The sequence below is a fragment of the Poecilia formosa genome, unplaced genomic scaffold (genome assembly GCF_000485575.1).
Source record: "Poecilia formosa unplaced genomic scaffold, Poecilia_formosa-5.1.2 Scaffold35, whole genome shotgun sequence".
Taxonomy (NCBI): domain Eukaryota; kingdom Metazoa; phylum Chordata; class Actinopteri; order Cyprinodontiformes; family Poeciliidae; genus Poecilia; species Poecilia formosa.
Window position 1 is genome coordinate 2,305,007 of NW_006799974.1, and position 27,505 is coordinate 2,332,511.

The window sequence follows — 27,505 nt, forward strand, 5'->3', positions numbered from 1 at the left end:
TAATTTAAAATATTGAGGCAATCCCATAACTCTGTTTTTAAGAACAGATCTCTGTCCGCCAAGATGTCAGAGTTCTCCTAATTATTACAGAGGCTCCTGTATTAATAAACGGTTAAATTACCAACATGTCTAGTTATGTCAAACTTTCATCTTTAATTCTAACATAGATGTAAAACAACATTAACATAAGAAGCTGCTGGCATTAGTAAAAGTATTGGGAAGTTTTTTTAATGGTCTCACCCAACGTAATCAACCTGCAAATCTATTTCCTTATAAATGTGGCACCATTTAAATGGAAATAAACACATCTTTCTATTGTTTAAGATTTACTAACAAGAATCATTGGTATAGCAAATAAATAACCAACTAAACACAAATCACCTTAATATCTTTGCTACGTTTAGGAAATTCTGTTCAATGATCCAGAAACAATCATTTTTATTTATCAGTGTTAAAAACAAAATGTGATTGAACCATCAGAACCTTAGAGTATCTGGAGAAAATTTATAAAACTGTGACAGTCTCAGAACTGATAAAGGAAGAACGGCTCACAATCAGTCAAGATCTGGTCAACATTTGATGCCCAGTCTTAAAAAACAAAGGTTGATGAATTGGGTACATTTATTTCCACAAAAATATTTGAAACCTATAAAATGTTTGTAATTAAACTTCAATATGTTATAATAAGATATAATAAGAATGTACAAAAATATCAAACTAGAAACTGTGAAGTTGGTTAAGAGCATGTTTTCTGTCCTGAACATGAAGCGTTTGAGGTTCAGAACCCGGACAGCTCTTTGGACCGGACGACTGCGGCGGTGCTGTCTCTGGTGCTGAATCCTGCTCTTCATCTCCGAACGACGTTTGAAAAAAAACAAAAACCCCAGCAGGTTTGGCTTCATTTATCAGGATCAAATGACTTTGTGGCAAAGAAACATCTCTGGAGCAGCTCATTATGACACAGTTTTATTTTCAAATATCATCTTGTGTTTGGCAGAGGATAAATTTAAATGAGTTTTTCACTGAAAGTGCGCCAGCAAATGGCTACAAAAAGGAGGTTTATTTTCTTCTACATGAAACACAAGAAGTCACACACATGAACCTCAACTGTGTCACAAAATACTCAAGTAAATAAGTAATACTTAACATTTCTGACAAATTAATGTCATGATTTTCTTCTTAAATAATTAGATGGTCAGTTGTTTCAATCTACATGAGTGTCTTCTTTTTGGATATCAGCAAAGAGCCGGTTTTACTCCACCATCCACAGATCAGATTCTGCTCAGATGTTTAAATTTAGGTGCAAGAGCAAAAGAAAGGTGATTCATTTTCAGGAGGAACCGTACGTAACATTTTATTGCACTTAAACGTTAGGAATGTGACCCAAACACTCTGACTTGATAAGCTTTTAGGCAGGATAACAGTGACTTAGTGCAAACATCGGGAGCGCGCCGATCAGACATGCTATGTTGTTTACAATAACAAACACAGTAGTGAGATAAAAACTGTGACACTAAGCGTATGTGATAAAAGTGCACAAAATGGGAAGCAACCATATAAACCTAAACCTACTATAATCTTCTCTCTGAAGTTCCAAACTCACTTTGGGGTTCAGGTATATAAATTTGACACTTTAGAAACGCTTTTCTTCTGGGGTTCTGAAGTGCTTTAGTACAAAACTATTTAAAATATTCATTTATCAAAGGTAAACATCACTTACAGACATCCGGTGTCGCGGTAACGCATAGAGCCACGAGGATGTGAAATCAAAACGAGCGTTTGAGAAGACGGGACGGCGTCGGTGAAGGAGGAAAACAAATCAGGGAACCTGTCTGTGTTTACGGGGCGCGTTCGCTGCGGCTCTACAGCTGCTCGAAGCCGACGGAGCAGAGGAGGAAGATGGAGTAAAGCATCAGGAGGCAGAGGCCCAGCCGGCGGTCCAACTTCCAGCGGTTCAGATGGACACACAGGACCTGAGGACGGACAGAGACAGACTAAAATGAGACAAATGATGCTTAACCTCCTGAAAATCCAATCAGGTGGTTTTAGGCTCGGAGATAAAAACAGATAAAGTCAGAGTGACAGGAGAGGAAACACAGGAAATGATCTGAGATCAGACAGATTTACTCACAGTGAGTGTGACTGAGGCCAGCAGCAGGATGACAGAGTACACCAGGCCTTTACTGTTGATCGTAACCTTAAATATAGAAAAATACACAGTTATTTACATTTTTGAACTATCCTTGTTGGTTAGTTTTACAAAATGTAAAAAAAAATCTATTTTACCAAGAAGCTTCTCAAATTAGCATTTAAGATTTTATTTGTTCGAAGCAACAAAAACTACTTAAATTAAATTAAATTAAATGTAGTTTAGTAACTTTTTTCTTACACCTGTTTCCTAATTTATGAAGATAAAAAAAAAATCTGCTTAACTTGGACATAAGCAGCAGTTCTATATTTCTCATTACGATGAGTAGCTAAAAGACGAGGCGCATCTGTGTCACATCATGTTGAAACATCATGTTGGATTATTGATTATTAGCTAAAGGTTATTGCAAATGACAATAGTTGTGGTTAAAATGACAAATTTCTTAATGTGGGATTTTTTTTCCTAATGGAATAGAGAAAAAAATAAAATAAAATTTACAGTGTGAGCTTATGCTACTGAAAAAAAGAGGAATTTATTAAAGACTTCTAACATCTTTTAGAGTGCCAATAAATGAAGATGGTGCTAAACGTTTACATATCCATCATGCAGATTGAGGTAAAATAGTAAAATACTAAAATGGAGATCAATTCTTGTCTTGTTTGTGTCTGTGCAAATGAAGCTAAGCGCATCTGTAAAAACATCTCGATATTTCAAAACCTCTGTGATTTATTAAGTGTGACTTTCTTTCCCCTACAAAACAACGTAGTTTGAAGTGGAGCCCTGAACAGACTGGAGCTTTACACGTGGGCTGTAAGCAGCAGCTAAAAACAACCACAGTCAAAGTTTTGGTTTCTTGTCTCCTTGCCAGGTGTAGGCCCAGCTTTAGCTGCACACACAGACGATGTGAAAGGTGCATGCTGTCGCACCTACACACAGACAGCTGGAGTTACCACTGATCCATAGCTGACTATGAGAGTCCTCAGCGCCCAGGGGAAGCCCAGGCCCAGCAGCACGTCGAAGATATTACTCCCAATGGAGTTGGACACGGCCATGTCGCCCATCCCTGCAGAGTGCAAAACCACGCAAGGAAAGGTTTTAAAAAAAAAACCCGTCAGCGACGCAAAAGCTTAACAATCTTACATCTGCAGGAAGATAATCATATCATCATCTCATGCCTTCTGGCATTTAGTTAGCTGTGTACAATTGAAATTTTCTGTTCGGAAAATAATCTGGAAGCTTTTTTGCCTAAGGTTGTCGCAGAAATAATGTCTTTCTGCTACAAAGTGACAATGAAGTTCCTGAAACGTTTGTTGCTGCGGACGACATCACACACCTTGCCTGGCGACAATGAGGCTGGCCATGCAGTCGGGAACGCTGGTGCCAGCTGCCAGGAACGTGATGCCCATGATGACATCGGGGATCCCGAGCGTGTAGCTGATTATGGTCACCTTCACCGGGGGAGAAGGCGTTTGCTTATGACTTTATGACTTCATGACTTGCACGTGTGTGCATGTCGGTGTGCGTTTCATACCATCCAGACCATGAGGTAGGAAAAGAGAGCGATCCAGAGAGTGGAGGACAGGAAGGTGAGGAGGTACCAGCGCTGCCATCGCGGCTGGTTGCAGTCGGGGATGGTGCAGTGCAGCAGGAAGCTGAGAGGCCAGGAGAGCAGCCACTTCAGTCGAACACACCAGCCATCTGCAGAGAGACCGAAAACAGCCACTCAATGTCCCCCCATCGGCATCATTCATCTCCACTTCTAAATTATTTACACGGCACGGCCTGAATGTGTCTGCGAACCTCTGTGTCATCTCCTTGTAATTAGCTTCCTCGGCCTTTAAAACCCGTAATAAGCTGTGAAATATTAACAGAGGGCAAAGCAGGAAGTAGGTGTGGTATCACAGGAAGCATTCAGGGTTCAAGTTGCATTTTTTTAATGGAGATTAGGAGTTAAAAGGCTGACAACATCCTGTCCCCCAAATCCTTTTCTCCACCCTCACTGCATCTCATATATCCCATTTCTTCCTTTGTGCAAATCAAGCGTAGGCGCTGTCACTTGCATATTGATTTGACTGAATGTAGATGCTCCTCCTTCTTCTAAACATACAATAAACAGACAATCTGGGTTCCTACACACTACTGAAAGTCTGAAATTTTAATTCTGTCGAATTAAATGTGTAAATATATTTTTGTTCCCTATCTTGTTCTCTAAAAGTCTCTAGAGTTAGGCCTCGAAACTGAGACAATAAAACATGGAAAACGTGTAGAATCTAAAAACAAGATCAACTTTTTAATTTTTTTTCAAACACAAAATAGGCATAATAATAGTCAAGATCAACAGCAAAACATAAACAGAGATGTGTGATGTTTATTAATGGACCGGTCAGAGGAAATATTAATTTTATGCGTTGTTGGTTTCCCCGTTTTCACCCCTGAGAATCTTGAGTTTTTGTTGGCCAAGTTTGGAGAATTTTTAGTGAATTTACACCGGGTGTCCAGTAGGTGGCAGTGTATAGAGTGACACAATACCTCTGCTGAATCGGCTCATATGTACCGGTAAGTGTACAAATAAAATAAATCGCTGCGCTGCAGCCATTTCTCACTCACGTGGCAGGATGAAGGGTTTGAAAGGAGAGTTTTCTTCCTCCCCTTCCTCCTCCTCCTCTTCTTCCTCCTCGTCCTCTTTCAGCTGAGCGCCCCCACCGGCCTCTCCCCCTGACTCCTTACCCCTCTCCCTCTCTTCCTCCGCTGCCGCCCCGTTTTCTCTCCCCCAGTTCCCACCCGGACCCGACCCTTCCTCCCCCGGACATGCGCCCTCCTCTGGGCTCACCCGAGCCCGAATCAGCCTCTGCCTCTGTGGGAAAGCAACGCAAGATGAGAAACATGAGAAAGGTTCATTGCAATTATTTTATCTGAAGGGAAGCAGAACAGAACAAGCAGGTGAAGTTTTTCCAGCAGAGCACGTAAAATACTTACATAAACAATTTCCTCTAAAATCTGGCATGGAAGATCATTTACACCCAGAAATCCATAAAATATCAATATCTCTAAATGGATTAGTCTAATTAACTAAGTGACACATCCAGTTTGACGATTTGTGAAGGTTGTGAACTGCAAAAATACAAAGTTTGCTTTCTCATGCAAACATCTTAGCTCAAGTAAATATTTCCTTAAAACTGATTTAAAAAAAAAAAAAAACGTTTTAGCTCCACTGACTTATGGGAAAAATGTCATTGGTGAAATAATCTTCCAGTGAAATTAGTATTTATTTTAAAATCAACATTAAGGAATTATTGACTTAAAACAAGCTTATATAGCTTGCCGAAAAGTTACTTGTTAGTTAGTTTTGTCTTATTTAAAGTGTGATATTTGTATTAGAAACTAGACCACAAATATTTTGTAAGTCATTGTGTTTTTGCTGTAGAGCCTCTTGTGATGCCATGTGTGGGCGGATGTACGGGGGACTAGTGGCGTGATGAAAAGGCATCTTGCCTCTGAGAGGCTGAGCTGATGGGAGCGAAGGTTCGGCAGCTCATCCGCCGGCACCACACCCGAGTCTTGACCGGCCACCACACACGAGTCTACAGACAGGAAAAGAGACAAAGAGACACAAATGTTTTGTTTTTCCTCCATCCATCTGGAAGTTTTACATTTTATCTCTTAAAATCTTAAACTCTAAAGTGTTTCAATGGGAATTTTTGAGATAAAATCTGAAAATTGAATGAAAATGAAAATCTATTTGTATCCAGTCCCATGAAAGAATACTTTGCAAAAGTATATACATTTCAAGTTGCTTCAAAGTATTTGAGATAATCTTAAGAGTACATTGGTGAACATTTTGAATAACACAAATGTAAATTCATCCAGTTGCAGCCTAATGTAGATTTCCTCTGATTTCCACAGGCTAACCATCTTTAAAAACATTGGGTTATGTCTTATACCTGCTTCAACTTTATGAAAAAACTGATTAAACCTTTAAATTACACAAAGGTAATTTTTTTTTACTAGTTGGTTGAACATCGTCAGTTTGGAAAGTTCAAACGAATTGCACCAGAATTTTTTTCAGGAGATTTAGACGAAAGTGGATTAAAATCAAATGCATGCCACACTTTTCAGAAATTTCTTGTAAACATTTTTGCACTATCCTATGATGGACTGCCTCATGGAATCCAAGAAAAACACAATGGAGTCTGCAAATGCAAACATGAAAGGCTCAAAAGGGAATGAAATAGAATAAAGTTAAGACATCACTAAACTAAACTAAAAAAAAGGACGGAAAAATAAAAGAGGTTCAGTTTTATTTTAGTCTCTGTCAAATCCACGGGGAAACAGAAATCTTTGCCTGGCAGCCTAATCTGTGCTACTGGGTCTTCTGAGCACTGCTCACACACTGAGGGAAGCTTTTGATGTCGCTGAGAGCGTCACACACGCGTACAAACACGTGCTGCTGCACCTGGCTTCAGCGGCACCATGTCATTTTCGCCGTCTCCGACGTTTCCGACGGCGGTCGTCCGCCTCAGACTGCTGAGACACGGCTGACCGTCCACGCTGCAGTGTCTCTCCACCAGGCAGCACAGGCGTCTGTTGAACCTGCACAACATGAAACACACGGACGCTGCTTCCTCTGCTGGGAATAAAGCGGGAACCGGCTCGGATCTGGAATGTGAGGAGAAGAAACTCACTTCATGATGATTATGTAGATGCCGTACATGGAGATCAGGATGATGGTCTCCCACCTGAAACATTCAAACGTATCTGTGGATCGGCTTTAAGAATCAACCGATTCCTCACTTAAAAAGTTTAATTAGACTTACCACAGGACTTTTTCATCATAGATCACCTGTAAATAATAATAAAAAATAGTTAAAGCTCAAAAACAGACCTTTCAAGTGTCTCTGTTAACAGACAAAAAACTGTTTCCTATTTGTTGGTTTCGGATCTTTCTGAGTTGTAGATCTTGCTCATAATCTTAACACAAACACAATTAATCACAGTTTGTTTGGTTAGGTTCTTATTATATTATGGCACCACTGGAGCTCCATATTAACTGTCAGTCAAACATGTAGTTCTGTATTTTATTTGGTGGTGAGAAGGAAAAGAAGTTTAACAGTTAATGTGGTTTCTCACCAGAATAAGCACCACTATGGACAGGATGTAAAAAACAGCATCACGAAACAGAGGCCACCAGCTCAGAGAAATGGGCTACGGGAAGACAGAAGGGACACATTAAATGTTGTGTGGCCTGTGGGATTTACAATTAAAACCAGATATTTACATACAAAGTAGGAAAAAGACATTAAGATAGTCACTAGTGTTCTCTAACAAATCTTTAAATATTGCAGTTGTTTTTATTTAGGAAAATAAGAGCAAAAATGCATTTAGCTTGTTAAAAAAATGTTTCTACTCCACAGTTGTAGACTGTGTTGGTTTATCACCCAAAAAAAACCAAAATAAAATGTATTAAAAGTTTATGGTCGCAATGCAACAAAATGTAGAAATGTTCAGATATAAAAACGTTTGTGAGACTCTGTATAATGCTGTGCCAAGAGCTGCTTCTAAAACAGGCTGCAGTCTGTTCAACTATGGATTTGTGGTAATAAATATAAAAGCCACACAAACCTGTCCAGAAAAGATGCCGCAGAGCCCAATAATGACCAGGATGTTAAAAACCGCTGATCCCACAATAGTCCCCACACCAACATCTCCCTTTGTGATGAACACACCTGAAAGCAGAGTGAGAGTAAGCACAATCGTGGCATTAATTCATAGTATGAACACCATCAATTCTCTATAATACATATTAAAAAGTAAATATATATATTCTATTTTCCCTTCAGATAAAATTTTTTTTTTTTTATTTCCACTGACTCTGTGATCCTAACACAATGTTAGTTAGATTTGCTGAAATACTTGTAATTATAAAAGTCTAACTTTTTCAACACTTTAGAAAAAAAACTCATTCACAAATATATGTTTCACAAATATGTTTTTCAACTTCACAAATGAGAGTTTTCACAAAGAAACTGACGCGATAGTTTCATAACACTGTGAATCTGCTTCATTTGTTTGACTTTTACACGTAAAATGGAGCAGAGTTATTAGCATTAAAAATAATTACATGTATTTTACAAGTAAAAAACAAACAAACAAAAAGCCTGTCCCAAGGCTTTCATAATGATGAAAGCCTTGGGACATTTTGTTCAGACGCCTCCACTGATTTAACATTTTGCAGTCCAAACTGGACTAAATGATAACTAAACTGGAAAAATGTCAGAGTCTAATCAAAACGTCACTGATGAGATCAGCATCTCACTGACCAATCAGAGAGGTGAAGAGTTCAGGGGCGGAGCTCCCAGCTGCCATGAAGGTTGCCCCGGCAACATCCTGACTGAGCTGGAGGTTCTGTTGGGAATAACGGAACAGTTTGACATTTTGATTTATAAGTGTTCATAAAAATATTACTTACTGAGGGAATTTTGAGTTCTTTGATTGATTTTTTGACAAAACTACTTCTCAGAATAGAGCATACTGTTGGAATTTCAAGACATAGTTCTAAAGTTTATCTTTCTACCTCTGATACTTTTTCCAATGATGGCACAAAGTAAACGTCACACACAATGGCCAGAGCATGAAACATGTAGATCGCCTATTAAAAAAAGGAGAAGAGAGATGATCAAAAGCAATTTATTCTTTTAGAGAAAGAAAACAGGTTTGTATTTTCAGTCTGCGTCTGAGTTGATACTCACACAAAGAACATGCAGGAGCACGGCTCCCTGTCTCCTCTGAGCCAGGGTAAAGATGTCCTCTGGGAATTCATGTATAGCTGGAAGAAGATGGAGAATATGGATATGAATATAACTAAACTAAGAACATCCGAAGAAGAGGCGAATCACACAAACATTGCAGATTAGTCGATCATAGGAGATGACATGAGTGGAAACCGGCCATAATAACTATCTAGACAAAAACAATATAAACTGTTTGTAGTTTTATTCTGAGCCAGAGTTTTCCATTTCCTGTTGTTGCAGTTTTTCTGACCACGTTACGTTTTTTTTTTTTTTTTTCTAAAATAACACAGCAGCATCCCACAGGCTCTGTTTTCTCCAGGAAAAAATCTGCCTCATGTGGTTCTTGAAAAAGACCAGAGAAACAAATTCTAATGTTTACGATTTCATTTGGTTCATTGAAAGCGTCCACTGACTCTCTCAGAGAGAGAACCCACGCTGAGAGAACATATGTGAGATCTGAATCCTGCAAGAAAATATTACTCTTTTCTAAGCAAAAGCAATCATCCAAGAAGCTTTATGCCAAATGTTTGTTTTTTTTTTCTCTTAATTTAGTAGTGAGTCAAGATTGATATTGAGGTTAAGATTTATTTTGGACACTGTCTTCACAAAGTAAACTTCATCATCAATAGCAAAACACTGCAGCCTGTTCATTTCAATAAACCTAAAAGAAAGGTAACTTAAGGAAAGGAAACCACTCATTAAACGGGACGAAATCTGAGCAGCCATCTGCTGCGACAGACTGGATGAAAACAGAAGACAGAGCGAAGCCTGGTAGTTTCATGCTCCTGATCTATCCTCTGGTCCACACAGCACACAAGCATCAGTAATTATCAAGAGTGGGTAAACATAACCCCCATTTTTGATTATAGTTCTCTTGGGGCGCCTCTGTCTGCAGAGCTACCTACATGGTGCAAAGTTTACTTTTAGCTAAGGCCGGCTATGGTAAATGTACTTTAATTCTAACTTCCTTTGAGAATTTAGAAAGATATCGAAACTCTAAATAGTTTTTTTCCACTTGTCAAAACACAGCAAAATGAAGAAACTAAAAATGACTCTCAAATAAATTTGATCATTTTTGTGCGTCTGCCTCTGAATAAACCAAAGAGCCAATCAGCTCCAGTGACAGACAGGCTTGCTACAATCAGCAGATCATTACGACGGTGTAGGCACTTTGAACTACAATAGAGAAGCACGCAACATCCGACCACAAATTCAGCATTCAGTTTCCTAGCAACTGGGTCCCTCAAAGGCCTGACCGTGTTCAAACATCTAGATGTGCAGAGTTGGAGGAAATGAAGAATGAACAGGGAGGCACATCAAGCAGACATGAATGAAACACATTAATAAAGATGAGACGCCACACCTTCACTCTCAATTAACAAAACAAATGCACGTCAATAACAGTAAATTCTTTGCCTAATTATGGTTGCAAATGTAAAGTCCAACATGAAATGGGACAGCAGAAGAGACAGGGAAGTCTCACCAGATCTGGAAATACTGCCATTGTGGTTGTCTTCTGTTTGCAGAATGAGTTCTCGTTTAGAGAAGTGCCTGCCAGTCTCCCCAGTTTGGCCCTGAAAACCTAGATAACCACATTTTCCTGGGATGAAGTTTAAATCAAATTTAATTTTACAAAACTTCTATTCTCATCCGAATGCAATTGGTGCGTTTGAACGAGAAGACACCACATTCCTAGAGCACCTGTAATTTCAGAGAGGTGGAAGACCCAGACGGCTGCGAGCAGACCAGCCGCGCCGACACACAGCCGCGGAAGGAGCAGCGTTTGCCTCGGTCTCCGCGGAGCCTTCATCCCGCCAGCAGCAGCTGCTCTTCCGGCTCTCCGATCAGAACATGCCGCCGCCGCCGCAGCGGGTCCCCTCCTCTTCCGAACCGGATCTAACTGGCCTGTTGCTCTCCGGTTCCGATTTGTCGTTCCTCAGCGTTTCCGTGTCGGAGCTCCATCAGAGTGACAGGAGGCGAAACGGCCCGTCATCAGCATCCAGCGGCGGCCAAGTTAGGATGCGGCGAACACGAGCAGCTGATGAATCACCAGCAAGCGTCTATTTATAAACATCCCCCGACTCGGATCGTCTCAGCATCCACTCTGCTCCAAATGGGATCCAGTTTGTGATCCTCCCCACCGGGAGGGGGTGATTTCCCTCAGAGCAGAGCTCCTTCAGCTCAGCTGGGCGGGTCAGCCATGAGGGGAAAAGCTCTTAATGCACCAATCAGCATGGCTGAAGTGGGATTATTATCATGAATGAAGACTAGGACTAATTTCCAGAGTTAATTTTTTTTACTCTTACTTTGTAAATAATCGTTTGGTCCATGAGAGCTCTTCATTCAATATACACTAACTCATGAAAATATCATTGATCAACTAATAATCAATTCAGAAAGTGAAACTCATATGAAGATTCATTAAATACAGTGTTATAGTTCAAGTATTCATTCATAATTATGGTTTACAGCTAAACTAAATCTCCCAATTCAGTTCCTCAGAAAATTTAAGCCATCACCTAAGATGAATTAAGAAAAAAAATATTTTCATGTACAGTACAACCGGGGCTCCTTTTGAATGAATTACTGCATCAGTGTGGCGTGGCATGGAGGCAACCAGCCTGTGGCTCTGCTGAGGTGTCATGGCTGCTTTGTTGGGTCGGGTTTCTCTTTCTTTGTGGGGTTTAGGTCAGCAGTCACTAAAATCAGGTACAGGTACTTTTGAATTTGAACCATTAATCAACACTAATCAATCTGCTCCAGCCTTCTGCTTTGTAATCCTCTCAAACCTGAACTCATCCCTGCTGCTTGTTTCCCATCTCACTTTTTCTTTCTGCACAACTTTCCATTGATATTCTTGGATATATCACTCAGCAAACAACCTGCTTCTTTACCAGTGATCTGAGCATTGTAGAGAGTCACCAGTCTCCCCAATCACTGTTCATTGTCGTAGGCTGTGGCATAACCAGCTTAACAAGACACTGAAACTTGAAGCGGCCATTTTGCAACTTTACTTTTGTGTAAATATAGCATAGCATACATGTACAGAGGTTCTTCAAGTTAAATTCCTGCAGTTTAATAAAACTACAAACAACCCAAGCTCAAACTTGGAACAGGTTAAACGGGAGGTAATGCCTCATATTGGACGCTGACGTAGGGCGGCAACATTATCAAACTGTTGCTGAAAAAGTTGCCAGCGTTTCGAACCCAGCATCCACAAAATATAAAGAGCAAAACACACACGCTGACAATACACAGCATGATCAGCTTCCGGATGGTGGCCCTCAAGATAACAGCACAGTTGCTCCCACTATCAGGAGAGAGATAAAGACACAAAACAATTACATACAAGAACTAAACACCTGAGAAAGGTTGGATTCAGAACAAAAGTATTGGTTATATTTGCAAACTAACGTACCGTTTGGGCTGGAGGTCAGTTGCAAGAGAGGAAGGTTCCAGCTGCTCCTTCCCACCAGTCTTTATCTGCAGATACAACACAACACAAGGCTCATGTCTTCTACTTCATTCACACAGGACTTTCTGAAAAACACAGCTTGAATGTGGCGCACTTTTGTGGCTACTGCCGGTAATACAGAAAACGAAATCACAGTTGATGCACCGCACTCTGTAAATTACATGAAGTATTTTCAGTCTGGAGAATGTAATAAATCATTATTATTCATCAAATATTGGTTGCATCAAGAGTCGTTTTGCAAACAAAACTTTGAGTGTCTTACATTGCTGTCCAGATCAGATGCCGCAGAGATCGGATCCATGGCGTCTTTCGTGCAGAAATTCATTCCAGCAGATAAGAGCTGCTGGATTTCCTCAGCTATGGACAGGTGAGGACTGGGCCGTCCCTCCCCTTCTCCCATCACCTCAGTCACAGCAGCACTGACAACAAACAGCAGCACGTCTCAGAGAGAGGAACCTGTCCTGTAAGAATCCTGTGAATGCTAAGGATCTGAATGGCGGGGTTACAATGAAGCCTCGTCTCGTCTCTCCTCCAGCTGGTGGATCAGCTCCTGCTTCGTCAGCCTGAGGTCCTGCAGCACAGAAGCATCCAACAACCGGACTGTGTTATGCTCAGCTTTTCTCAGATTGTGAACACCCTGTGTGAAGCAAAACTACTTTCGTTTAAAACAGTAGTGGTTGTCAACATAATTGCCTTTATGACTTCTGAATATTCCTCCACGGTTTCCTCCAGGTGCTTTAACTGCAAGCTTTTCTGTCCAACAAACACATAGTTAAAAATCCACATTAAGAGATGAATAATAGAGAACTGCAAACATTATTATGCATGATTTCTATTTCAATGAATATCCTGACTCTGGTTTCTGTGCTCCTACCTGATGAATCAGCTCATCCCTTCGCTGCAGCTGTATTTGAACTTCCTCCACCAAAATCTGACACCACACGACAAAGAGTTGAAGTCCATTTGTCCATTTAATAAAATGTGTGAATCTTATTAAATATATGCAAAAGTAAATGCATGTCTTTGTTGTGATGCAATCCAATAAAGACAGATTGAAGTTTGTAGTTTCCACAAGATAAAATGTAACTTGCATTAAAGGGAGCGAGTAATACATTTCCAAATCACTGTGGCTTAGATTGAAGGTATTTCATTACCTATAACACACACATTACACATTTCCAACAAAAATCAATTGGAGAAAAAAAAAAAACAGTTTGAGAAGATTTTGGAAGAAATCAAAACCAAAACACCGATTTCAACATATTTAGAGAGACAAACTATTTGTTGAGTTACCTCAAGGTTTTCAAATTCAGTCCTGAGCTTGTTTAAAGCGATCTTGTCTTGCTCTTGCTCTTGTTTAAGGTTCTTTATCTGAAAAGGATGGAAACTTCTTAAAATGAAAAACTTCAGTTTGCAGAACCTTGAATTGGAGAACTTGAAAGCCAACCTATGCATTTTAAGTAATTTTTTAAAGACAAAATGCCCAATTTTTTTACTTACAGAAATGCATTATCAAACACTGCTGATTAATCTGAACAGCAAAATAATATAGCTACCTTGGCGGTTAGCTCCTTATTTTCGTCCTGCACCTTTAATGTTTCCTTCTCCTGCAAAACAACATCATCTATCAGATAAAAGTGATGATGACTAGAAGCGGCTGAGAAAAGCAACCTACAGTATCTATACATTTAATCTACATTTACATTTATTGCAGGTATGGAAATAATTCTGATGTTAACGCACCAAATCCTGAAACTTCTTTTCACAGATTTTATTTTCATCAAGGGCATCGGGCAAAAGAGGCCCACAAGGTTCAACTTCAACCTGTTGAAGTTCACTGAAGATCCTCTCCAGGCTGCAGACACACAGGAGCAAAGGAGGAAAATAAGATTCTTCACCGCAGCGACTAAGGAAGTCATTGGGTCAGCATTTGTGGTGGTTAAACAAGACGGAGCAGTGGAAGTCAAAGAAGACAGACGGCATGATGCACCCACTCTTTCACTTGTTTCCTGAGGCTGGCATTCTCTGAGCGCAGCACTGCCATGTCGTCGTCTGCAACTTCCAGCCAGTGCCTCATCTCAGTGTTCAGTTCCCTCAGCTGACTCTGGCTGTAATCCAGCTCAGCTATTTTCTCCAGCATATCCATTCGGGATCTTTACAAAACAAAATGTTATAGGTTGATTGATCATTTAATTGAACCTGTGTATGTGTGTGTGTGTGTGTGTGAGTGCATAGAGGCTTTTGCTTGTTGAGCGTTACACACATATTTTCCTCTGTAATATCCATCGGGCTGGCCAAGTACTCCCCTGTGCTGCAAAAACACATCAATAAAGTGATGAGAAAGAAATTCTCACAGCACCAGTTTTAATGCTGTGAGAAATTCTTTTACAGGAAGCAAAAAAAAAAAAAAAAAGCCAACACTGAAGTTAAATCAACAATGGGAAAGTATTTTATTCTAGAAAAAATAGTCAGTAAAATACTACAACCTTATAATGAATAAAGGTTGAGTCTCACTTTGAAGGCATCTGCATCCAGTAAATCTAAGACTTGTATCGTCATATGAGCAGGCCTTTATTTATAAGGATGTACCATCAACACATTTTTTACTCCCCAACTTTCTAATGACGAATTAGCTGGAGTCTTCCACACTTCAGATTAGCTCAAGGACCATACAAAAAGAGCTTCGTGGAATGCCTCCTAGCTTTACATCACAAAGTGTAATTCAATTGCTACACAAAGGTGTTGAACCAGTGGACTCTAGAACGGCAGAGATGGTCTGTGGAGACCAAACCAGATTCCTCCTCTGGGAATCTGGTTTGGGTGTGGAATTGGCCAGGAGAATGGCTTTTAACTGAGAGTAATGTGAGAAATGAAAACTTAGTCACAGAGACTATTAGGGTGTGGGGCTGTTTTTCAGGAATTGGGCCTGGCTCCTTTGTTTCTGTGAAAGGAAATTTTAAAGCGTCCAGCTTAGCAAAAATATTCTTTCTCATAACTTTGTGGGAACAGTGCATGGATGCCCCCGGTCATGTTTGAACATGATAGTTACAAATGGAAAAAAAAAGACTTTCCTCCAAAGGATTATCTGAGATTCCTTAAGATATAAAGCCTCGGTCATCTGGGATGGACTCAGAGCTGCTGCTTCTTCACATCAAGAGGAACCAATTGAGGGAGCAGAGGTTTAGTAAATAAACTTCTCTCTTAATCTCATTATTATGGCAAATAGGCATAATTTAGGTATTTCTAGCAGACCTAAAACAAGATAAGTTTGGTGGATGTGGCTCTGGTTTCAACTATTCATATAAACAGACAAGAAAAATATCTTTATTAACTGATTAGATCAAAAGAGTTTAGGAAACCACCTGTGGATGTTTGTTAAAAAACTTAAATGAGAAGGGAAACTGTGATTATAATGGTAATTAACTTTATTGGGTATTTCAAAAAACCTTTTTTTTTTCCAAATCAAAAAAACCAAACAATTGTAACCTTTATATCACAAGGTTTAATTCAAAATAAACTAAACCCGCATTTATTACAAAATCGTAGATAAGCTGTTGTATTTAGGCTAATTTTTAAAAACGTTAACTACGGGTAATCTAACTAACGGATGTTAAAATTGTTAAACAATAAGCTAAAATGCAAAGTTTTTCGTCCAGTTTGGCGATAAATATTTCAACATCCTTCATCTAAACTCCGTGACAAAGCTAAAGAAAGGGAAACAGATGTTTTATACAGTTCACAGCCATTATTCCCAGGTCAGTAATGGAGTCGGAAACGTTAGCGACAGTTGAGACGGTGACCTGAAGCCGAGAAACGGTTCTGTTAGCTTCAGATACGCAAATTTTAAATTGGCTGTGAATTCACGTCTGTACACGACTCTAGTTCACAATGTCCCACTAATAAACTGTTAACAGTTAAATAAATAACAAGAATTGGGGAAAAAAAAAATCTTACCAACAAGAACCTAGAAGCAACAGGTGTGGCAGCTGTCAAGAACTTCTCCAATGGCGGCCGTTGAAAGTCGGACTTCTTCCGTTCTGCACACCGATACTCAATAAGCTCAATTTAGATATAATTTTTACTACAGTAAAGTGAACAGGGACACTGCAAGAATATAATTTTTTTGTTTTTAGCTACTTTGTGCTGGATTTTTTTATTTTTATTTTGTCTTTAATTTTTTGTTTTATTCCCTCAATTTCCTTAAGGTTCTCTAAAGGTTAGAAAACCAGTACCCTTTGGGACATTCCCTAAATGTCCTTTGTAGGTTGTTGTAAAAGTTTTAAGGGACATTACCTGAGAAAGTCAGTGTTTATGTTGAAACAGACTTTTAGAGAACATTCTTTAAAGATTCCCTGAAAGCTACAATGTAAAAGTTGAAGACATTTAGGCAAGTTTTAGAGAAAATTCCCTGATAGTTTCCAGAAAATTGTTTAAACTAGCCTTCTCAGATCAAGACCATTCTTGAAAAGTTCTCTGAAGGGTATAAAATTAGTAACCTTAAAGGATGTTCCGTAAGTATTATTTGACAGATAACTATGTTCTTGTGTAAAACACTCCTTAAAGAAGGTAAGACTGTTGTACCTGTAAGGAACATTCCCTGAAGGAACCTGCAGGGTTAGTGTTCAGGTTTAATTACATTCATAAATATTTAGTAGGAGTAGGAGTAACAGGTATATCATTGATTTTCATAGTTTTAATCAAACATTTGAGAAATTCTGAAGCAGAAGTAGGAGAAAACACTTTTCTGAACATTTTTTAAAGTAAACATTACAACACAACACATTTGCAGATACAAAATAATAAAAACAGCAAAGCATCTCAAGTCAAAGAGTTCGATGATGGACGTTTAAACAACAAAACCCAACAGAATAAACAGCAGTCTTTCTTTTTCAAAACAATTAAAATTAAGACAAATAAAACTGAACAGTTTTTGCTAGATTCACCAACACTTAAGAACCTGTCAAACCAAAGGCTTGTAATTTGTTGATTCACTTTAAGGCAAGGAGAGTTTGAATTACAAAATACAGGCGAGGTAATGAAAGTAAAGCTGGCATCAAGTGCAGTAAGACATGTTAGCACGGTCCAAAGGCAATTCTACATACTGGACTGAAACAGGACACAACAGGAGATAACATACTGAAATTATCAGGCTCAACAATACCTTAAAAAATAAACCATAAAGAGACTGACTGATACAAATATTAAGATACGAACTGTCGCCTTGCAAAGGAAGGATGTTATAAAGATCAGTTTCATGTTGCAGTAAGGAATGGTACAATGACACAATGTTGCTCAAGTCCCTAGTGGTCAGAAACACTAACAAATTAGAAACTATGAAACAAACTGTTGACACACCACTGTAATAAAATCATTTTAAATACTGGATTTGTTAGATGACTTTACATTACATCAATCCGTAAACAAAAAAATTACACTATGTCAGAGAGTTTTTTTAATAAGTGTGAAGGTTAGAGATGCACCATTAGTATTTCTGACCAAACTTTGATCCACTGGTAATTTTAGCCAATTCTGACCTTTAAGAGCTATAAGAAAAATGTTTCTTATACCCTTTTTACAGTGTCTGGTCAATGATTTTCTTTTATTTTAACATCAGAGCTGATGTCTGAATGTGTGAGGAGTTCTTGTAAAGCTGGGTTTTCACTATTATTTTAAGGGTCAGCTACACAAAACTCCATCGTTTTAATTGCTATGGTTTTGGCAAAATATACATGACATGAATTAGATTGTGTACATATTAATTTACACAAGTAACTGAACAGAAACCAAGTCAGGGCAAAGTGAGAAATATTAAATAACCCACAAAAAGGCTCCATTTTCTTTGTGGTTGCGAGCATAGACAAAGAATGTAGGCAAGTGCGAAGTGGGTTTCAATCATAATTTATATTTAAAATATTTCCTGATATCCTGGTTGAATGTTTTTGCCACCAAGGAATATGCTTAAATATGACAGAGGGTACAAAAGAGCAGTAAAACAATTATTAATGTGGAGGACCTTAAAACTAAGATGAAATGATTACAAAGTTGGCATTTAAAACCATCCTTAGTATCATATATTAGTGATTAGCACAGTTAGCATTAATGACTGTACACATCTGTCTCTGTGTGTATTTCCTAGAGAATGCAAAACCTTATTTTAACTAAGATTTCCAAAAGGCAGACAAAATATCTAAATCCAGCAGGTTCCCTGACAAACAGAGGCTGAAAACCCAAATGCACAGTTGCTAAGCCTTCTTATGAGGTGACTGAATTGGTTTCTCTCTCACAGCCTAAGTAAACGCCACCAAAGTTTTAATATAGATCACAGAAAATAGTTTCCTTCGAATTACCTTCTAACGTGTAGTTTCCCTCTGTTTTACATTAGACACCTTGATGTCATTAGACATACCTTAGAGCCTTCTCCAGACTGAAGAGTAATCTGTTTAGTGCAGGTTACACATCACAAAAAGGATGAAAATTTTGAGTTCATGATACTTTTTTTTAAGGCTGGCCAAGCTGAAACTTCACCTGAATCTGATTGTGCATCTTGTTTTGTTCAGCTTGAAACGGCCCCCACTAAAGGCCTGTGACATACTCATCAGCAGCTCAGAAGTGGATGAAGAATATCCTGGAGTTTAATCAGGAAAAGTGCAAAACAAATCTGAGTGAGACTGATTTAGGCAGCTTAGGTCTTTAAGAAAAAGTCCACTCAAAGTTTAACTACATCACCACATTTGTGAGTTGCAAGTGCCTTCTAAGAAAGATTTAATATTCTACATTTACTTTTAATCATTGATACAGTACATTCTTACTTCAGTGCTGTTTTAAATATACGTTCAGTGCTCAGTGTTGTACAGAATTGAATAAGTATCTGAGGTTAGCCTTAACCGATGCAGATGCCATCTTCAGGTCGACCCCTGATTTCCCTTCTCAGCGCAATTAAAAGGCTGATGAATAATTTCAAACGATAAGACCACCACCAAGTATCTAAGCAGCATCCCATCCAAAGCTACCTCCTCTTAAACCGAGATAATGTTGCGGCTGCTGCTCCTGTCAGCATAAACCATCACCACTAAAGACTCAGACTCTGTCCAGACTTCCGGATGTTACTGGCAGGGTTCCAGCGATCCCGTGACCTGGAAGTTTATCCCGTCTCCAACGAGCGGTGATGGGATAAGCGGCGAGAGCCAGCAGATGTACCAGCGAAGGCCCAGCATCTGCCGCAGGTTGTTAACGGGACCCAGGTTGTAGGGGCGGCGAGAAGAGTACCACTCCCTGGTGGTCTGCCCTCGAAACAGCAAGAACAGGTGGAAGAAGAAGAAGGCAGAGACGAGCAGGAAACCCACAACGCAGGTGTCGGCGATGAAGGCAAAGGTGAAGGCCCGCGCTGAAACCTGGCCTGAAAAACAAAGGAAGATATTAGCTTGTATAATTTCAAGAAAGGTAATTATAAGAATGTCTGAACCGAAATGTCTGTTCTTACAAATTGTTTCCCTCAGCTTTAAATTAATTAAAACAGAACTATAAGTGTAACATTTTGAAGCGAATCCAACTTGGAGCTAATATTGAAAGCTACAAAGAACACAAACGAAAGGTACAAGGCAGCCAGTGTCGCAGACCTGAAACAAGCATGATCCAGGGTATGAGCAGCAGCAGGATGCTGTGCAGAGTCACGCCCTCCTTCAGAATGACGATGAAGACCTCGGCATTCATCACCATGGCATAGAGGAGACCCAACCACATGAACAACAAGCAGCACAGGAAGTAGCGGTAGTTGCGGAAGCCCACACACTGGCCGAAGAAGACGCAGTGGTGATCCCGCCGCAGAACGCACACCTTGCAGTCATAGCAGTGGGAGCAGCGAGGAGGCGTGTGTGTCTCGCACGTGTAACAGTACCTGCGTAACAAAAGACAACAAAATATTATTTAATGCTGAAGATGTTTTAGATAGTTTTACTTTGCTACAGTGAGTATCACAGAAATACAAACTGAACTTTTAGCCTAACATGAACTTTTAGCTGATACTTTTCTATTGACAAATTAATTCTAAGACAGTAGTTAAGCATTTACTAACTTTAGTTTAGAAGTACTAAGATAAACGTAATTTCGACATTGTGCTGAATTTTTTTTTTTTTTTTTATAAAACCAGAATTATGTTATTATTGCACATGAAAGCTATAATGGAAAAAGCTCAATATTTTGCTTACTTGTAAAAACTCAAAACAACCATTTTAGTCGGGATTCCTGCAGGACAGGAGCATAATAACACAAAAAATTCAGTCTCCACATGTGGAAAGCTTACAGAGTCATACTCCAAAGAACTGCAGCTGTAACTGCAATATTTTCTGTAAAGATTTTGTTCTGGACTAGTATCCTTCATAAGGACTTTGTATTGATTTGTCACATAAAATCTCACCAAAATACAACAAACTAATGTGGAAATTATTTTAATACTTTTACAAGGCACTGCACTGACATTTTTTTTAACTCTATACGTTTAGGAAATTTTAGCATGCCAACCAGACACTTAACAGGTTTTACAGAAAGAACTGCATTACTAACTACAGTCTGTTGAAAACAATAAAAAGACTGCCATCCAGTCTGCCAAAGTTATCTTCTCAAGGATGACAAGCTAAGATGAGATCTCTGTGTAAACAAAACATCTTTTACCCAACAAACTGATATTGATGTGACCTTTTGGATATTGACACATTATCAAAATGTAAAAGAACATTATCTTCATTAATTTTGTTCTTGCTTAATTTAGGACAATCCAGAATGAAATTAACTTAATCTTGCGTTATATAGAGTTGAAATTGAGGAGAAAAACTAGTAAAAAGGCGTGTGTATTTATTGACTGATGGGTTCCTAAGCGCTTTCTTACCTCCAGCCCTGGCCCAGTCCATTTCCTCCCAGGAACACCCCCTTGATGCTGGGGCTGACTTTCAGGAAGAGAAAAGCGTTCCAGCAGATGTTTCCCAGCATGAAGTACTGGCCCAGCAAGTGCAGCGCCTTCCACCAGGAGGACCACGCCGTCTTCTGTTGCTCCGCCTCCAGCGGAGCCGCCACCAGCACCAGGTAGCTCACCTCCCCGGTGATGGAGAACACCAGGAAGGTGTTGAGGAACACAGGGAGCTGTTCGCAAAGCTTCCCGACCTTGCAGAACAACCGGCTGCCCAACCCTGTCATGTTTAAAGTAAAACTAAAACCGCGACGTGGTCAGCGTATTGAAGGAACGATTTTACAGACGCACAGTGGATGGTTAGCAAGCGGCTAGTCAAATAATACTCTGTTCGCTTTGCTACGCGACTCTCAATTAATTGTGTTGAGTCACAAACCTTCGGGAAACATTATTCTGGCCTAAAATACGAAATCACGTTAATCTTTGTTGAAAAATAAATCAAAGATTACTCTTTAGATAAGGAACTGCTCTGTTGAATTTCTCTCAAATTACGTTCGAGATGTAGTGCTACATGATAATACAACCGGAGGGGGACAACATAGTACAGTTCCGCGTGTTAAAATTGCCTCCGCCTTTTTCAAACTTTCATGTCACATACAGAATATTTGTCTTTTTTTCTGCACCTATTTTACATTATCTTAAAACCCAAATAATATCCAGATATTTAAACTCATCCTTTACATCCCCATCATTTCTCTTTGAGTGTACATTTCTCACAATTAGCTTTATTAATCATTCCCTGTACTCCTCCTCCTATAATAATAATAATAATAATAATAGTAGTAGTAATGTTAATATGATCAGCAGTAATATCATTCTTAATTTAAACAACAGTAATTATTAACAAGAATGACAACAAATAATAAAAAATATTATTATTATTATTATCGCTGAATAATTATTAGTAGTAATAGTATTAAAAATACATAAAACAAACCATAAAAAGACCCATTAAGACTGATTTTTAAAACAAAATCACTGTGCATTTAAAAGAGCGCTTCAGAAAGGTTATGTGTACTGTGTATGTGGATTGGCAGCATGGTTATGGTCCCTCCCCCTTAAAGCATCGCTCTTAATCCCAGATAATCTGTTCATCTAAGGAGCTCAGCCAGTCATGGCTGCACCATGGGAGAATTCGCTTTCATTTGAGCATCTTACCAGCATGGATCAAAATACTTTTACCAAACAAAGAGAGCTTTTTAGAAAGAAAAGGTAAGGTACTCAAAAAGACACCTGGCAGGCTTCACACATCTGGGGTTTATACTGTCTGTAGCTTTGTCTTAAAGCTTCAGAAAAAATGATCCACTTGACAGTACGGTACTTATTGTTTTACAACAACCTGTTAATGTTACAGTAGTCTGGATGAATGTACAGTGCTGGTTAGAAGTTTACATACATCATTGATGTGAGTGATCCCACTGACAGTTTTAAATTCCTCCAAAGATTCTTCTGGTCAAAAAAATCTTTGCCTCCTCTGACTATAAAACTTTCCTCCAGAAAAGATTTGGCTTGTTCACAAAGGCAGCATGCAGAAGATGAATTTTCCCTACTACTTTAATCCAGTGCAAACATGACATGGCCTGGGGTGCAGATACAGAATGATCCACGCTGCATGCCACCACAGTTTTTAAAGTTTCCCTCTCTTATTTCCTGCAGCAGAGGGATGCAACTTCAGCAGCGTCTGCAGGAGCTGAAGGAGAGAGAGCGCAGAGCCCAGCAGCACAACAGGCAGCTTCTCCTGCAGTTTGAGAGAGCCCAGGACACACTGAAGGAGATGCTGGCCCACAACGCCGCCATGAAAACTATACGGGTTACAGGATGCACACAGCCAACGCACAAACACAATGACCTGCACTGTCAGATTCTCAAACAGTTTTTTTTTATTTAGCAGCAATCAGAGCGAGACAGAGCAGTTCTGTTGGTGGCGACAGATAACAGTGACAGTAAAGGCATTAAATGAAATTAAATTCAGTAACTGGGAGATGTTTTAAAGTAACTCAGGATTGAAAGTTTGCCTTAGAGTTTAGCAGTTATTTAAATGTACACTTTAACATTTTCAGATGGAGTATGAGCGGTACCTGGAGGAAAACCTCCACCGCTGGCAGCAGCAGCTTCAGGAGAAAACTGAGGCCTCTCACAAGAAGGTACAACCACAGCTTTACCAAACTCACTGGCTCAACTTCATTACCTTAAAAAATATTTATTACTGTTAAACCTTTTCCCATTTTGTCACAACTAAGAAAAGATGAAAATATTTTTGAAATTCTATGTTACAGATCAAAACTAAAGTGTGCTATACATTTACATTGGTGATAGTAGACAAAGCCCCTAAAAAAACCTGCAGTAGACAATTGTTTTGCAAAGTATGAATTAAGACCTTAAACCAAATGTGCTCCACATTTTTTCAAATTTGAGGCAAAATTGTTCTTCCACTTCACAAGTACGCATTGCTTTCTTCATTTACAATGCAATAACAAATAAATAAACCTCTTGATATCACTATATTTTCTCCATAAGCCCTCCTTTTAAAAAAAGTGTTTCTAAAAAAATAATTTTCTGTTTATTGTTCATAATATTAGTCATTTATTTCCTCAACAGAGAATGGAAGATTGTTTGAAGTCTTATCTGCAACACAGTAAAGATCAAGTCTCAACAGCAACAGCTGATGAGCCTCTGATTTCACAAGGTTTGTTTTCTTCTTTTGCTACTTGAAGATATGAGGTTGCAAACAGTTTTTCTTGTTAAAGAAGCTGGATACTTGGAGCTTCTTCCACCAGGTTCCTCTTTATTCACAGATCCTTTCATAAAGGCTCCAAAAGTTGATGCTCCTCAAGCGTTTTTCACCGAAGGAAGCTCTGCTTATAGCCGACATCGTTCCTCCTGTTATCCCCATCAGGAGCCCTCCTGGCTAACCCAAGCAGGCGTGCCTCCAGGTTTCCTCCAAACGCCTTTTCAACCCCAGAGTCCCTCACCCTTCCCTCCACCCAACTTCCCATATCTTCATCCACTTCTGCTCCAACACCTCACCTCCCCATTTGATCATTATCGGCCGTGGGTCAGGTCCGAAGCTGTAGGCCGCGCTCCTGAACGCTACAGTCACCCCTGCTCTGATGGGATCGCTGTGGGATCTGCAGGTCAGCTCCACACTGAGGAACCGCCAGCGTCGAGTGCTTCTCACGTTGTAGAGCGAGAAAATGAGACGAGCGCAGCAAATTCAAAGAGGGTGAGAGGTGGTGGAGGCGGAAGGTGTTTGTCCTCTGAGCTCGACATTAAACCAGGTGAAAAACAGGAGGAAACAAACCCTGTATGTAACTAAAGTGCACACGTTTGTCTGATTGATCATTTCTTTGCATCCTGCAGTCCGTCTCTCTAGCGGACATGTGGAAAGCAGTGAGAGCGGCAGAGATTCCAGTTTGACCAGCAGAGAGAAGAAGAAAAGAGAGAAGAAAGGAAGAACAGAGGCTTCATCCTCAGAGTCAGAAAGACCCGGTTCTCAGAGGTAACAAATAATGATTATGTTCACTCGGATACATCAGCCTCACCAACAATACGTGCCTCCATAATCTATGGCCAAAACAATACACAGCCATGTGCAAATATTTTAAACAATCCTTCATTTCTGAACGATATGTCTGAAGAAACGTATCACGATATATAAACGTTTCATATCAGCCGATATTGATAATTATAGGTTTTTGCTTTAAATATCTGAAATAATGACAAACTGATGACTTCAACTTTCCTGCTTTATCTACAGTTTTCACTCCACCCACTGTTTTTTTTTTTCCAAGTTGTTATGAAGCACAGAGGTGAAACCTGAAACTACATAATTACACTCAGATCTTTAAAATAAGCTAAAAAGATCAAAACCTAATAAGTTGGTTTTATTTTTTTTCTGACTGAGGCTGGAAGACAGCTATTGTAACTGTGTTCATCATTATCTTGTAGTTTAAGGATTTCTTACTGGAAAACTAAAGTTAGCTGTTTAGAAAAATAAACTGTTATTGTTCTCTCATAGGGTTAGGTCTCAAATCTCCGTGTTTCAACCGTCTCTTATCAGGTCATCCAGGACTTCCAGTGAGGTCGTCGCTGCCTCCTGCGCCGTCGCCCTGGACTCAGAAACAAGCTGCTCCTCTGAGGAAGGAGGCACAGCAAGCAGAGGGAGGCTAGAGCAAGGCAGGGGGGTCAACACTGGGTCACCACCACCCGAGAAGGAGGCAGAGGAGCTTAGCAGGAGTGAGGAAGAGGAGCAGACTGACAGCTTAAGTGAAAAAACAAGGAGTCCAGCTCAAGACAATAAATCAGGAGGCTGTAAAGGAGATGATGTAGCAAAAAGTGAAAATAGAGATGAGGAAGTTCACAGCTCCGAGCAAAGCATCGCAGAAGAAAAGGATGAAGAAGAAGGAAAGAAAAACCAAGGATCTGTAGATGAAGAGAAAGAGAAGGAGGTGAAAAGTGAAGAGGGTGGTGATGCTGAGGAAGACGATGAGGAGAGCAACGATGAGATTCCTCCAAATAGGAATCAAAAGGAGGATAAGGATGAGGAAGAAGACGAAGATCAGTCAGAAAAACTGGAGAATGAAAGCAGAGATGACGGGGAGGATTCTGACTCCTCACAGGATGAAGATGAGGAGAGAGAAGGTAGTGAGTGGATAGAAGAGGAAGAGGAGTCAAATGAAGAGGAAGACCAACTCAGGAGTGAAGAAGCAGGAGACTCTGAGGACAGCATCATCTGTCCACAGGAAAACAGGTATGAAACCATGAAACCTTCTTTTCATTCGGCACAAACTAAACATGCAGCCATTTTGCTTCAGGTCCAAACAAATGAAGAACATCCCAGAGGAAGCAGCTGAAGATGAGGAAGAGGAGAGCGACACTGGGTCCTCAAACAATAAGTCAAAGGAACCAAGTGATGAAGAGGATATTGAGAATCTTCTGGCGCCTGAAAAGCCAATAAACAAAAAGTGAGTAAATCTGTCATAAAACACATCGTGGGACATAATTTAATCACTTTGTTCCACTTTTTCAGACAAAATGCTGTGAAAACCAAGGAGAAGCCCAAAGGTACGTTCAGGAACATCAGGAAATAAATGTATTTGGCAGGTAATTGAAGACGTTCATCATTGAGATTTTTACTGAATATATTTTTCAGCCACATGTCTCAACTTGGGCATCTTCCAAGTGACGGAGGACGGAGCGAAGACGGACCAAAAAAGTGACTCGGACGAGTCTGATCACTTTTATGACTAAATTGGACATGTTGGACACCATGAAATTCCTCCAAATAGCAACTATGCAGTATAGAAAGAGAGGAAAGCACCAGACCTCCGATGACCTCACCAGGTCGGACAACACTGATGGCGTCACTGTGTTAAGGAAGCCCAGGTTGATTCATCAGCAGCTTTCACTGTTTAGGTGGCGAAGTCTCAGCCTCTCCTTGTTTTCCAAACGCGACGGCAGTCTGGCCTGTTTGGTGGCTCTTGAAGCTCTGCATTCAGCCCCAGTCTGTGAATCTCTGGTGATTCCTTTTGCATGTCCACCTTTTTCCTGCCACTTTTTCCTTCCACCCAACTTTCCATCGTTTTTTTTTCCTTCTTGAACTGAACAAGTTAAATACTTTTAAACTTAAATATACTACTTTGAGATGCACTTCCATCTTTCACATTATTTTCTTCTTTGTATGCTCTATTTTATTCTTTATACATTTAATGTCTGTATGCTGAAACCACTCAGCATGAATTCATTGTGCACATATCTCAACAACAAAAATAAAACTAACAATTTTGATGGATAGATAAAAAAAATTTCATGGCAATGTTTGTGAAATGCTGATTTATTTGAAATCTGCTTTTCATTAAAGTAGAACTTAATTAGGATTGGGGTTGTTGTAAAACAATATTTTAGTAATTGAGTCGTACTCCCAGCATCGCGCCACACAGTTTGGCAATGTTCATTTGTCCCCCAAAACCAGGTAAAACGCCGATCCAAAGAAAAGTTCCAAATGATCCAAAGAAAAGTTTTGTCAAATTAGCACACAGGGCAGAGGTGATTGTTGAGATAAAGCTTTAAAGAAACATTCAGGACAGAACAAAAACTGTAAAAAAAAAAAAAAAAAAAAAAAAAAAAAAAAAAAA

General features: G+C 39.5%; 4 protein-coding genes across 8 annotated transcripts; 1 reads left to right on the forward strand and 3 right to left on the reverse strand.

The window, feature by feature from the left end:
* Positions 1-950: 950 nt before the first annotated feature.
* Positions 951-11,152, reverse strand: LOC103136904 (sodium/potassium/calcium exchanger 3-like). 3 transcript variants are annotated; one of them, XM_007550362.2, is made up of 17 exons: positions 10,639-11,151; positions 10,421-10,519; positions 8,896-8,972; positions 8,721-8,795; positions 8,467-8,551; positions 7,769-7,872; positions 7,277-7,351; positions 6,964-6,989; positions 6,832-6,885; positions 6,603-6,739; positions 5,642-5,730; positions 4,757-5,003; positions 3,681-3,847; positions 3,483-3,597; positions 3,100-3,212; positions 2,132-2,197; positions 951-1,973 (listed from the first exon to the last, which is right to left on the reverse strand). In XM_007550362.2, the coding sequence occupies exons 1-17, from the start codon at positions 10,745-10,747 to the stop codon at positions 1,863-1,865; spliced, it is 1,749 nt and encodes a 582-aa protein (XP_007550424.1). In that variant the 5' UTR covers positions 10,748-11,151; the 3' UTR covers positions 951-1,862. The 3 variants fall into 3 exon arrangements, with proteins under 3 accessions (XP_007550424.1, XP_016526065.1, XP_016526066.1); XM_016670579.1 differs by having other exon boundaries at positions 1,859-1,973; positions 3,080-3,212; positions 10,639-11,152; XM_016670580.1 differs by lacking the exon at positions 951-1,973 and having other exon boundaries at positions 3,076-3,212; positions 10,639-11,152.
* Positions 11,153-11,925: 773 nt separating this feature from the next.
* On the reverse strand, positions 11,926-16,529 carry LOC103136905 (GRIP1-associated protein 1-like). The gene is made up of 12 exons (XM_007550364.2): positions 16,367-16,529; positions 14,676-14,723; positions 14,407-14,565; positions 14,156-14,267; positions 13,969-14,019; positions 13,706-13,783; positions 13,287-13,343; positions 13,106-13,165; positions 12,919-12,983; positions 12,675-12,831; positions 12,356-12,420; positions 11,926-12,247 (listed from the first exon to the last, which is right to left on the reverse strand). Exons 2-12 carry the CDS (start codon positions 14,696-14,698, stop codon positions 12,055-12,057), a joined length of 1,020 nt encoding a protein of 339 aa, XP_007550426.1. The 5' UTR covers positions 14,699-14,723; positions 16,367-16,529; the 3' UTR covers positions 11,926-12,054.
* A 558-nt stretch (positions 16,530-17,087) lies between these two features.
* On the reverse strand, positions 17,088-21,959 carry zdhhc24 (zDHHC palmitoyltransferase 24). Its single transcript, XM_016670581.1, has 3 exons — positions 21,294-21,959; positions 20,029-20,306; positions 17,088-19,808 (listed from the first exon to the last, which is right to left on the reverse strand). The coding sequence occupies exons 1-3, from the start codon at positions 21,596-21,598 to the stop codon at positions 19,516-19,518; spliced, it is 876 nt and encodes a 291-aa protein (XP_016526067.1). The 5' UTR covers positions 21,599-21,959; the 3' UTR covers positions 17,088-19,515.
* Positions 21,960-22,452: 493 nt separating this feature from the next.
* LOC103136907 (myb-like protein X) lies at positions 22,453-27,479 on the forward strand. 3 transcript variants are annotated; one of them, XM_016670616.1, is made up of 11 exons: positions 22,455-22,583; positions 23,028-23,181; positions 23,432-23,515; positions 23,970-24,057; positions 24,167-24,649; positions 24,732-24,870; positions 25,432-25,603; positions 25,646-26,121; positions 26,186-26,335; positions 26,401-26,435; positions 26,524-27,479. In XM_016670616.1, the coding sequence occupies exons 1-11, from the start codon at positions 22,486-22,488 to the stop codon at positions 26,619-26,621; spliced, it is 1,977 nt and encodes a 658-aa protein (XP_016526102.1). In that variant the 5' UTR covers positions 22,455-22,485; the 3' UTR covers positions 26,622-27,479. The 3 variants fall into 3 exon arrangements, with proteins under 3 accessions (XP_016526104.1, XP_016526103.1, XP_016526102.1); XM_016670617.1 differs by lacking the exon at positions 26,524-27,479 and having other exon boundaries at positions 22,454-22,583; positions 26,186-26,339; XM_016670618.1 differs by lacking the exons at positions 26,401-26,435; positions 26,524-27,479 and having other exon boundaries at positions 22,453-22,583; positions 26,172-26,281.
* Positions 27,480-27,505: the final 26 nt, after the last annotated feature.

Excerpts from the sequence above, each read along its gene's own strand:
- LOC103136904 (XM_007550362.2), bottom strand. The coding sequence starts at position 10,747 with ATGAAGGCTCCGCGGAGACCGAGGCAAACGCTGCTCCTTCCGCGGCTG. Across the intron at positions 5,004-5,641 it reads ATCAGCTCAGCCTCTCAGAG|AGGCAGAGGCTGATTCGGGC; the intron begins GCAAGATGCCTT and ends GCTTTCCCACAG. Across the intron at positions 1,974-2,131 it reads TGGCCTCAGTCACACTCACT|GTCCTGTGTGTCCATCTGAA; the intron begins GTGAGTAAATCT and ends GTCCGTCCTCAG.
- LOC103136905 (XM_007550364.2), bottom strand. The coding sequence starts at position 14,698 with ATGGATATTACAGAGGAAAATAT. Across the intron at positions 14,268-14,406 it reads CTCAGGAAACAAGTGAAAGA|CCTGGAGAGGATCTTCAGTG; the intron begins GTGGGTGCATCA and ends GTGTGTCTGCAG. Across the intron at positions 12,421-12,674 it reads CATCTGATCTGGACAGCAAT|ATAAAGACTGGTGGGAAGGA; the intron begins GTAAGACACTCA and ends TTGTATCTGCAG.
- zdhhc24 (XM_016670581.1), bottom strand. The coding sequence starts at position 21,598 with ATGACAGGGTTGGGCAGCCGGTTGTTCTGCAAGGTCGGGAAGCTTTGC. Across the intron at positions 20,307-21,293 it reads GGACTGGGCCAGGGCTGGAG|GTACTGTTACACGTGCGAGA; the intron begins GTAAGAAAGCGC and ends TTTGTTACGCAG. Across the intron at positions 19,809-20,028 it reads CTGGATCATGCTTGTTTCAG|GCCAGGTTTCAGCGCGGGCC; the intron begins GTCTGCGACACT and ends TTTGTTTTTCAG.
- LOC103136907 (XM_016670616.1), top strand. The coding sequence starts at position 22,486 with ATGGCTGCACCATGGGAGAATTCGCTTTCATTTGAGCATCTTACCAGC. Across the intron at positions 22,584-23,027 it reads GAGCTTTTTAGAAAGAAAAG|CAGAGGGATGCAACTTCAGC; the intron begins GTAAGGTACTCA and ends TATTTCCTGCAG. Across the intron at positions 24,650-24,731 it reads TGAGCTCGACATTAAACCAG|TCCGTCTCTCTAGCGGACAT; the intron begins GTGAAAAACAGG and ends TGCATCCTGCAG.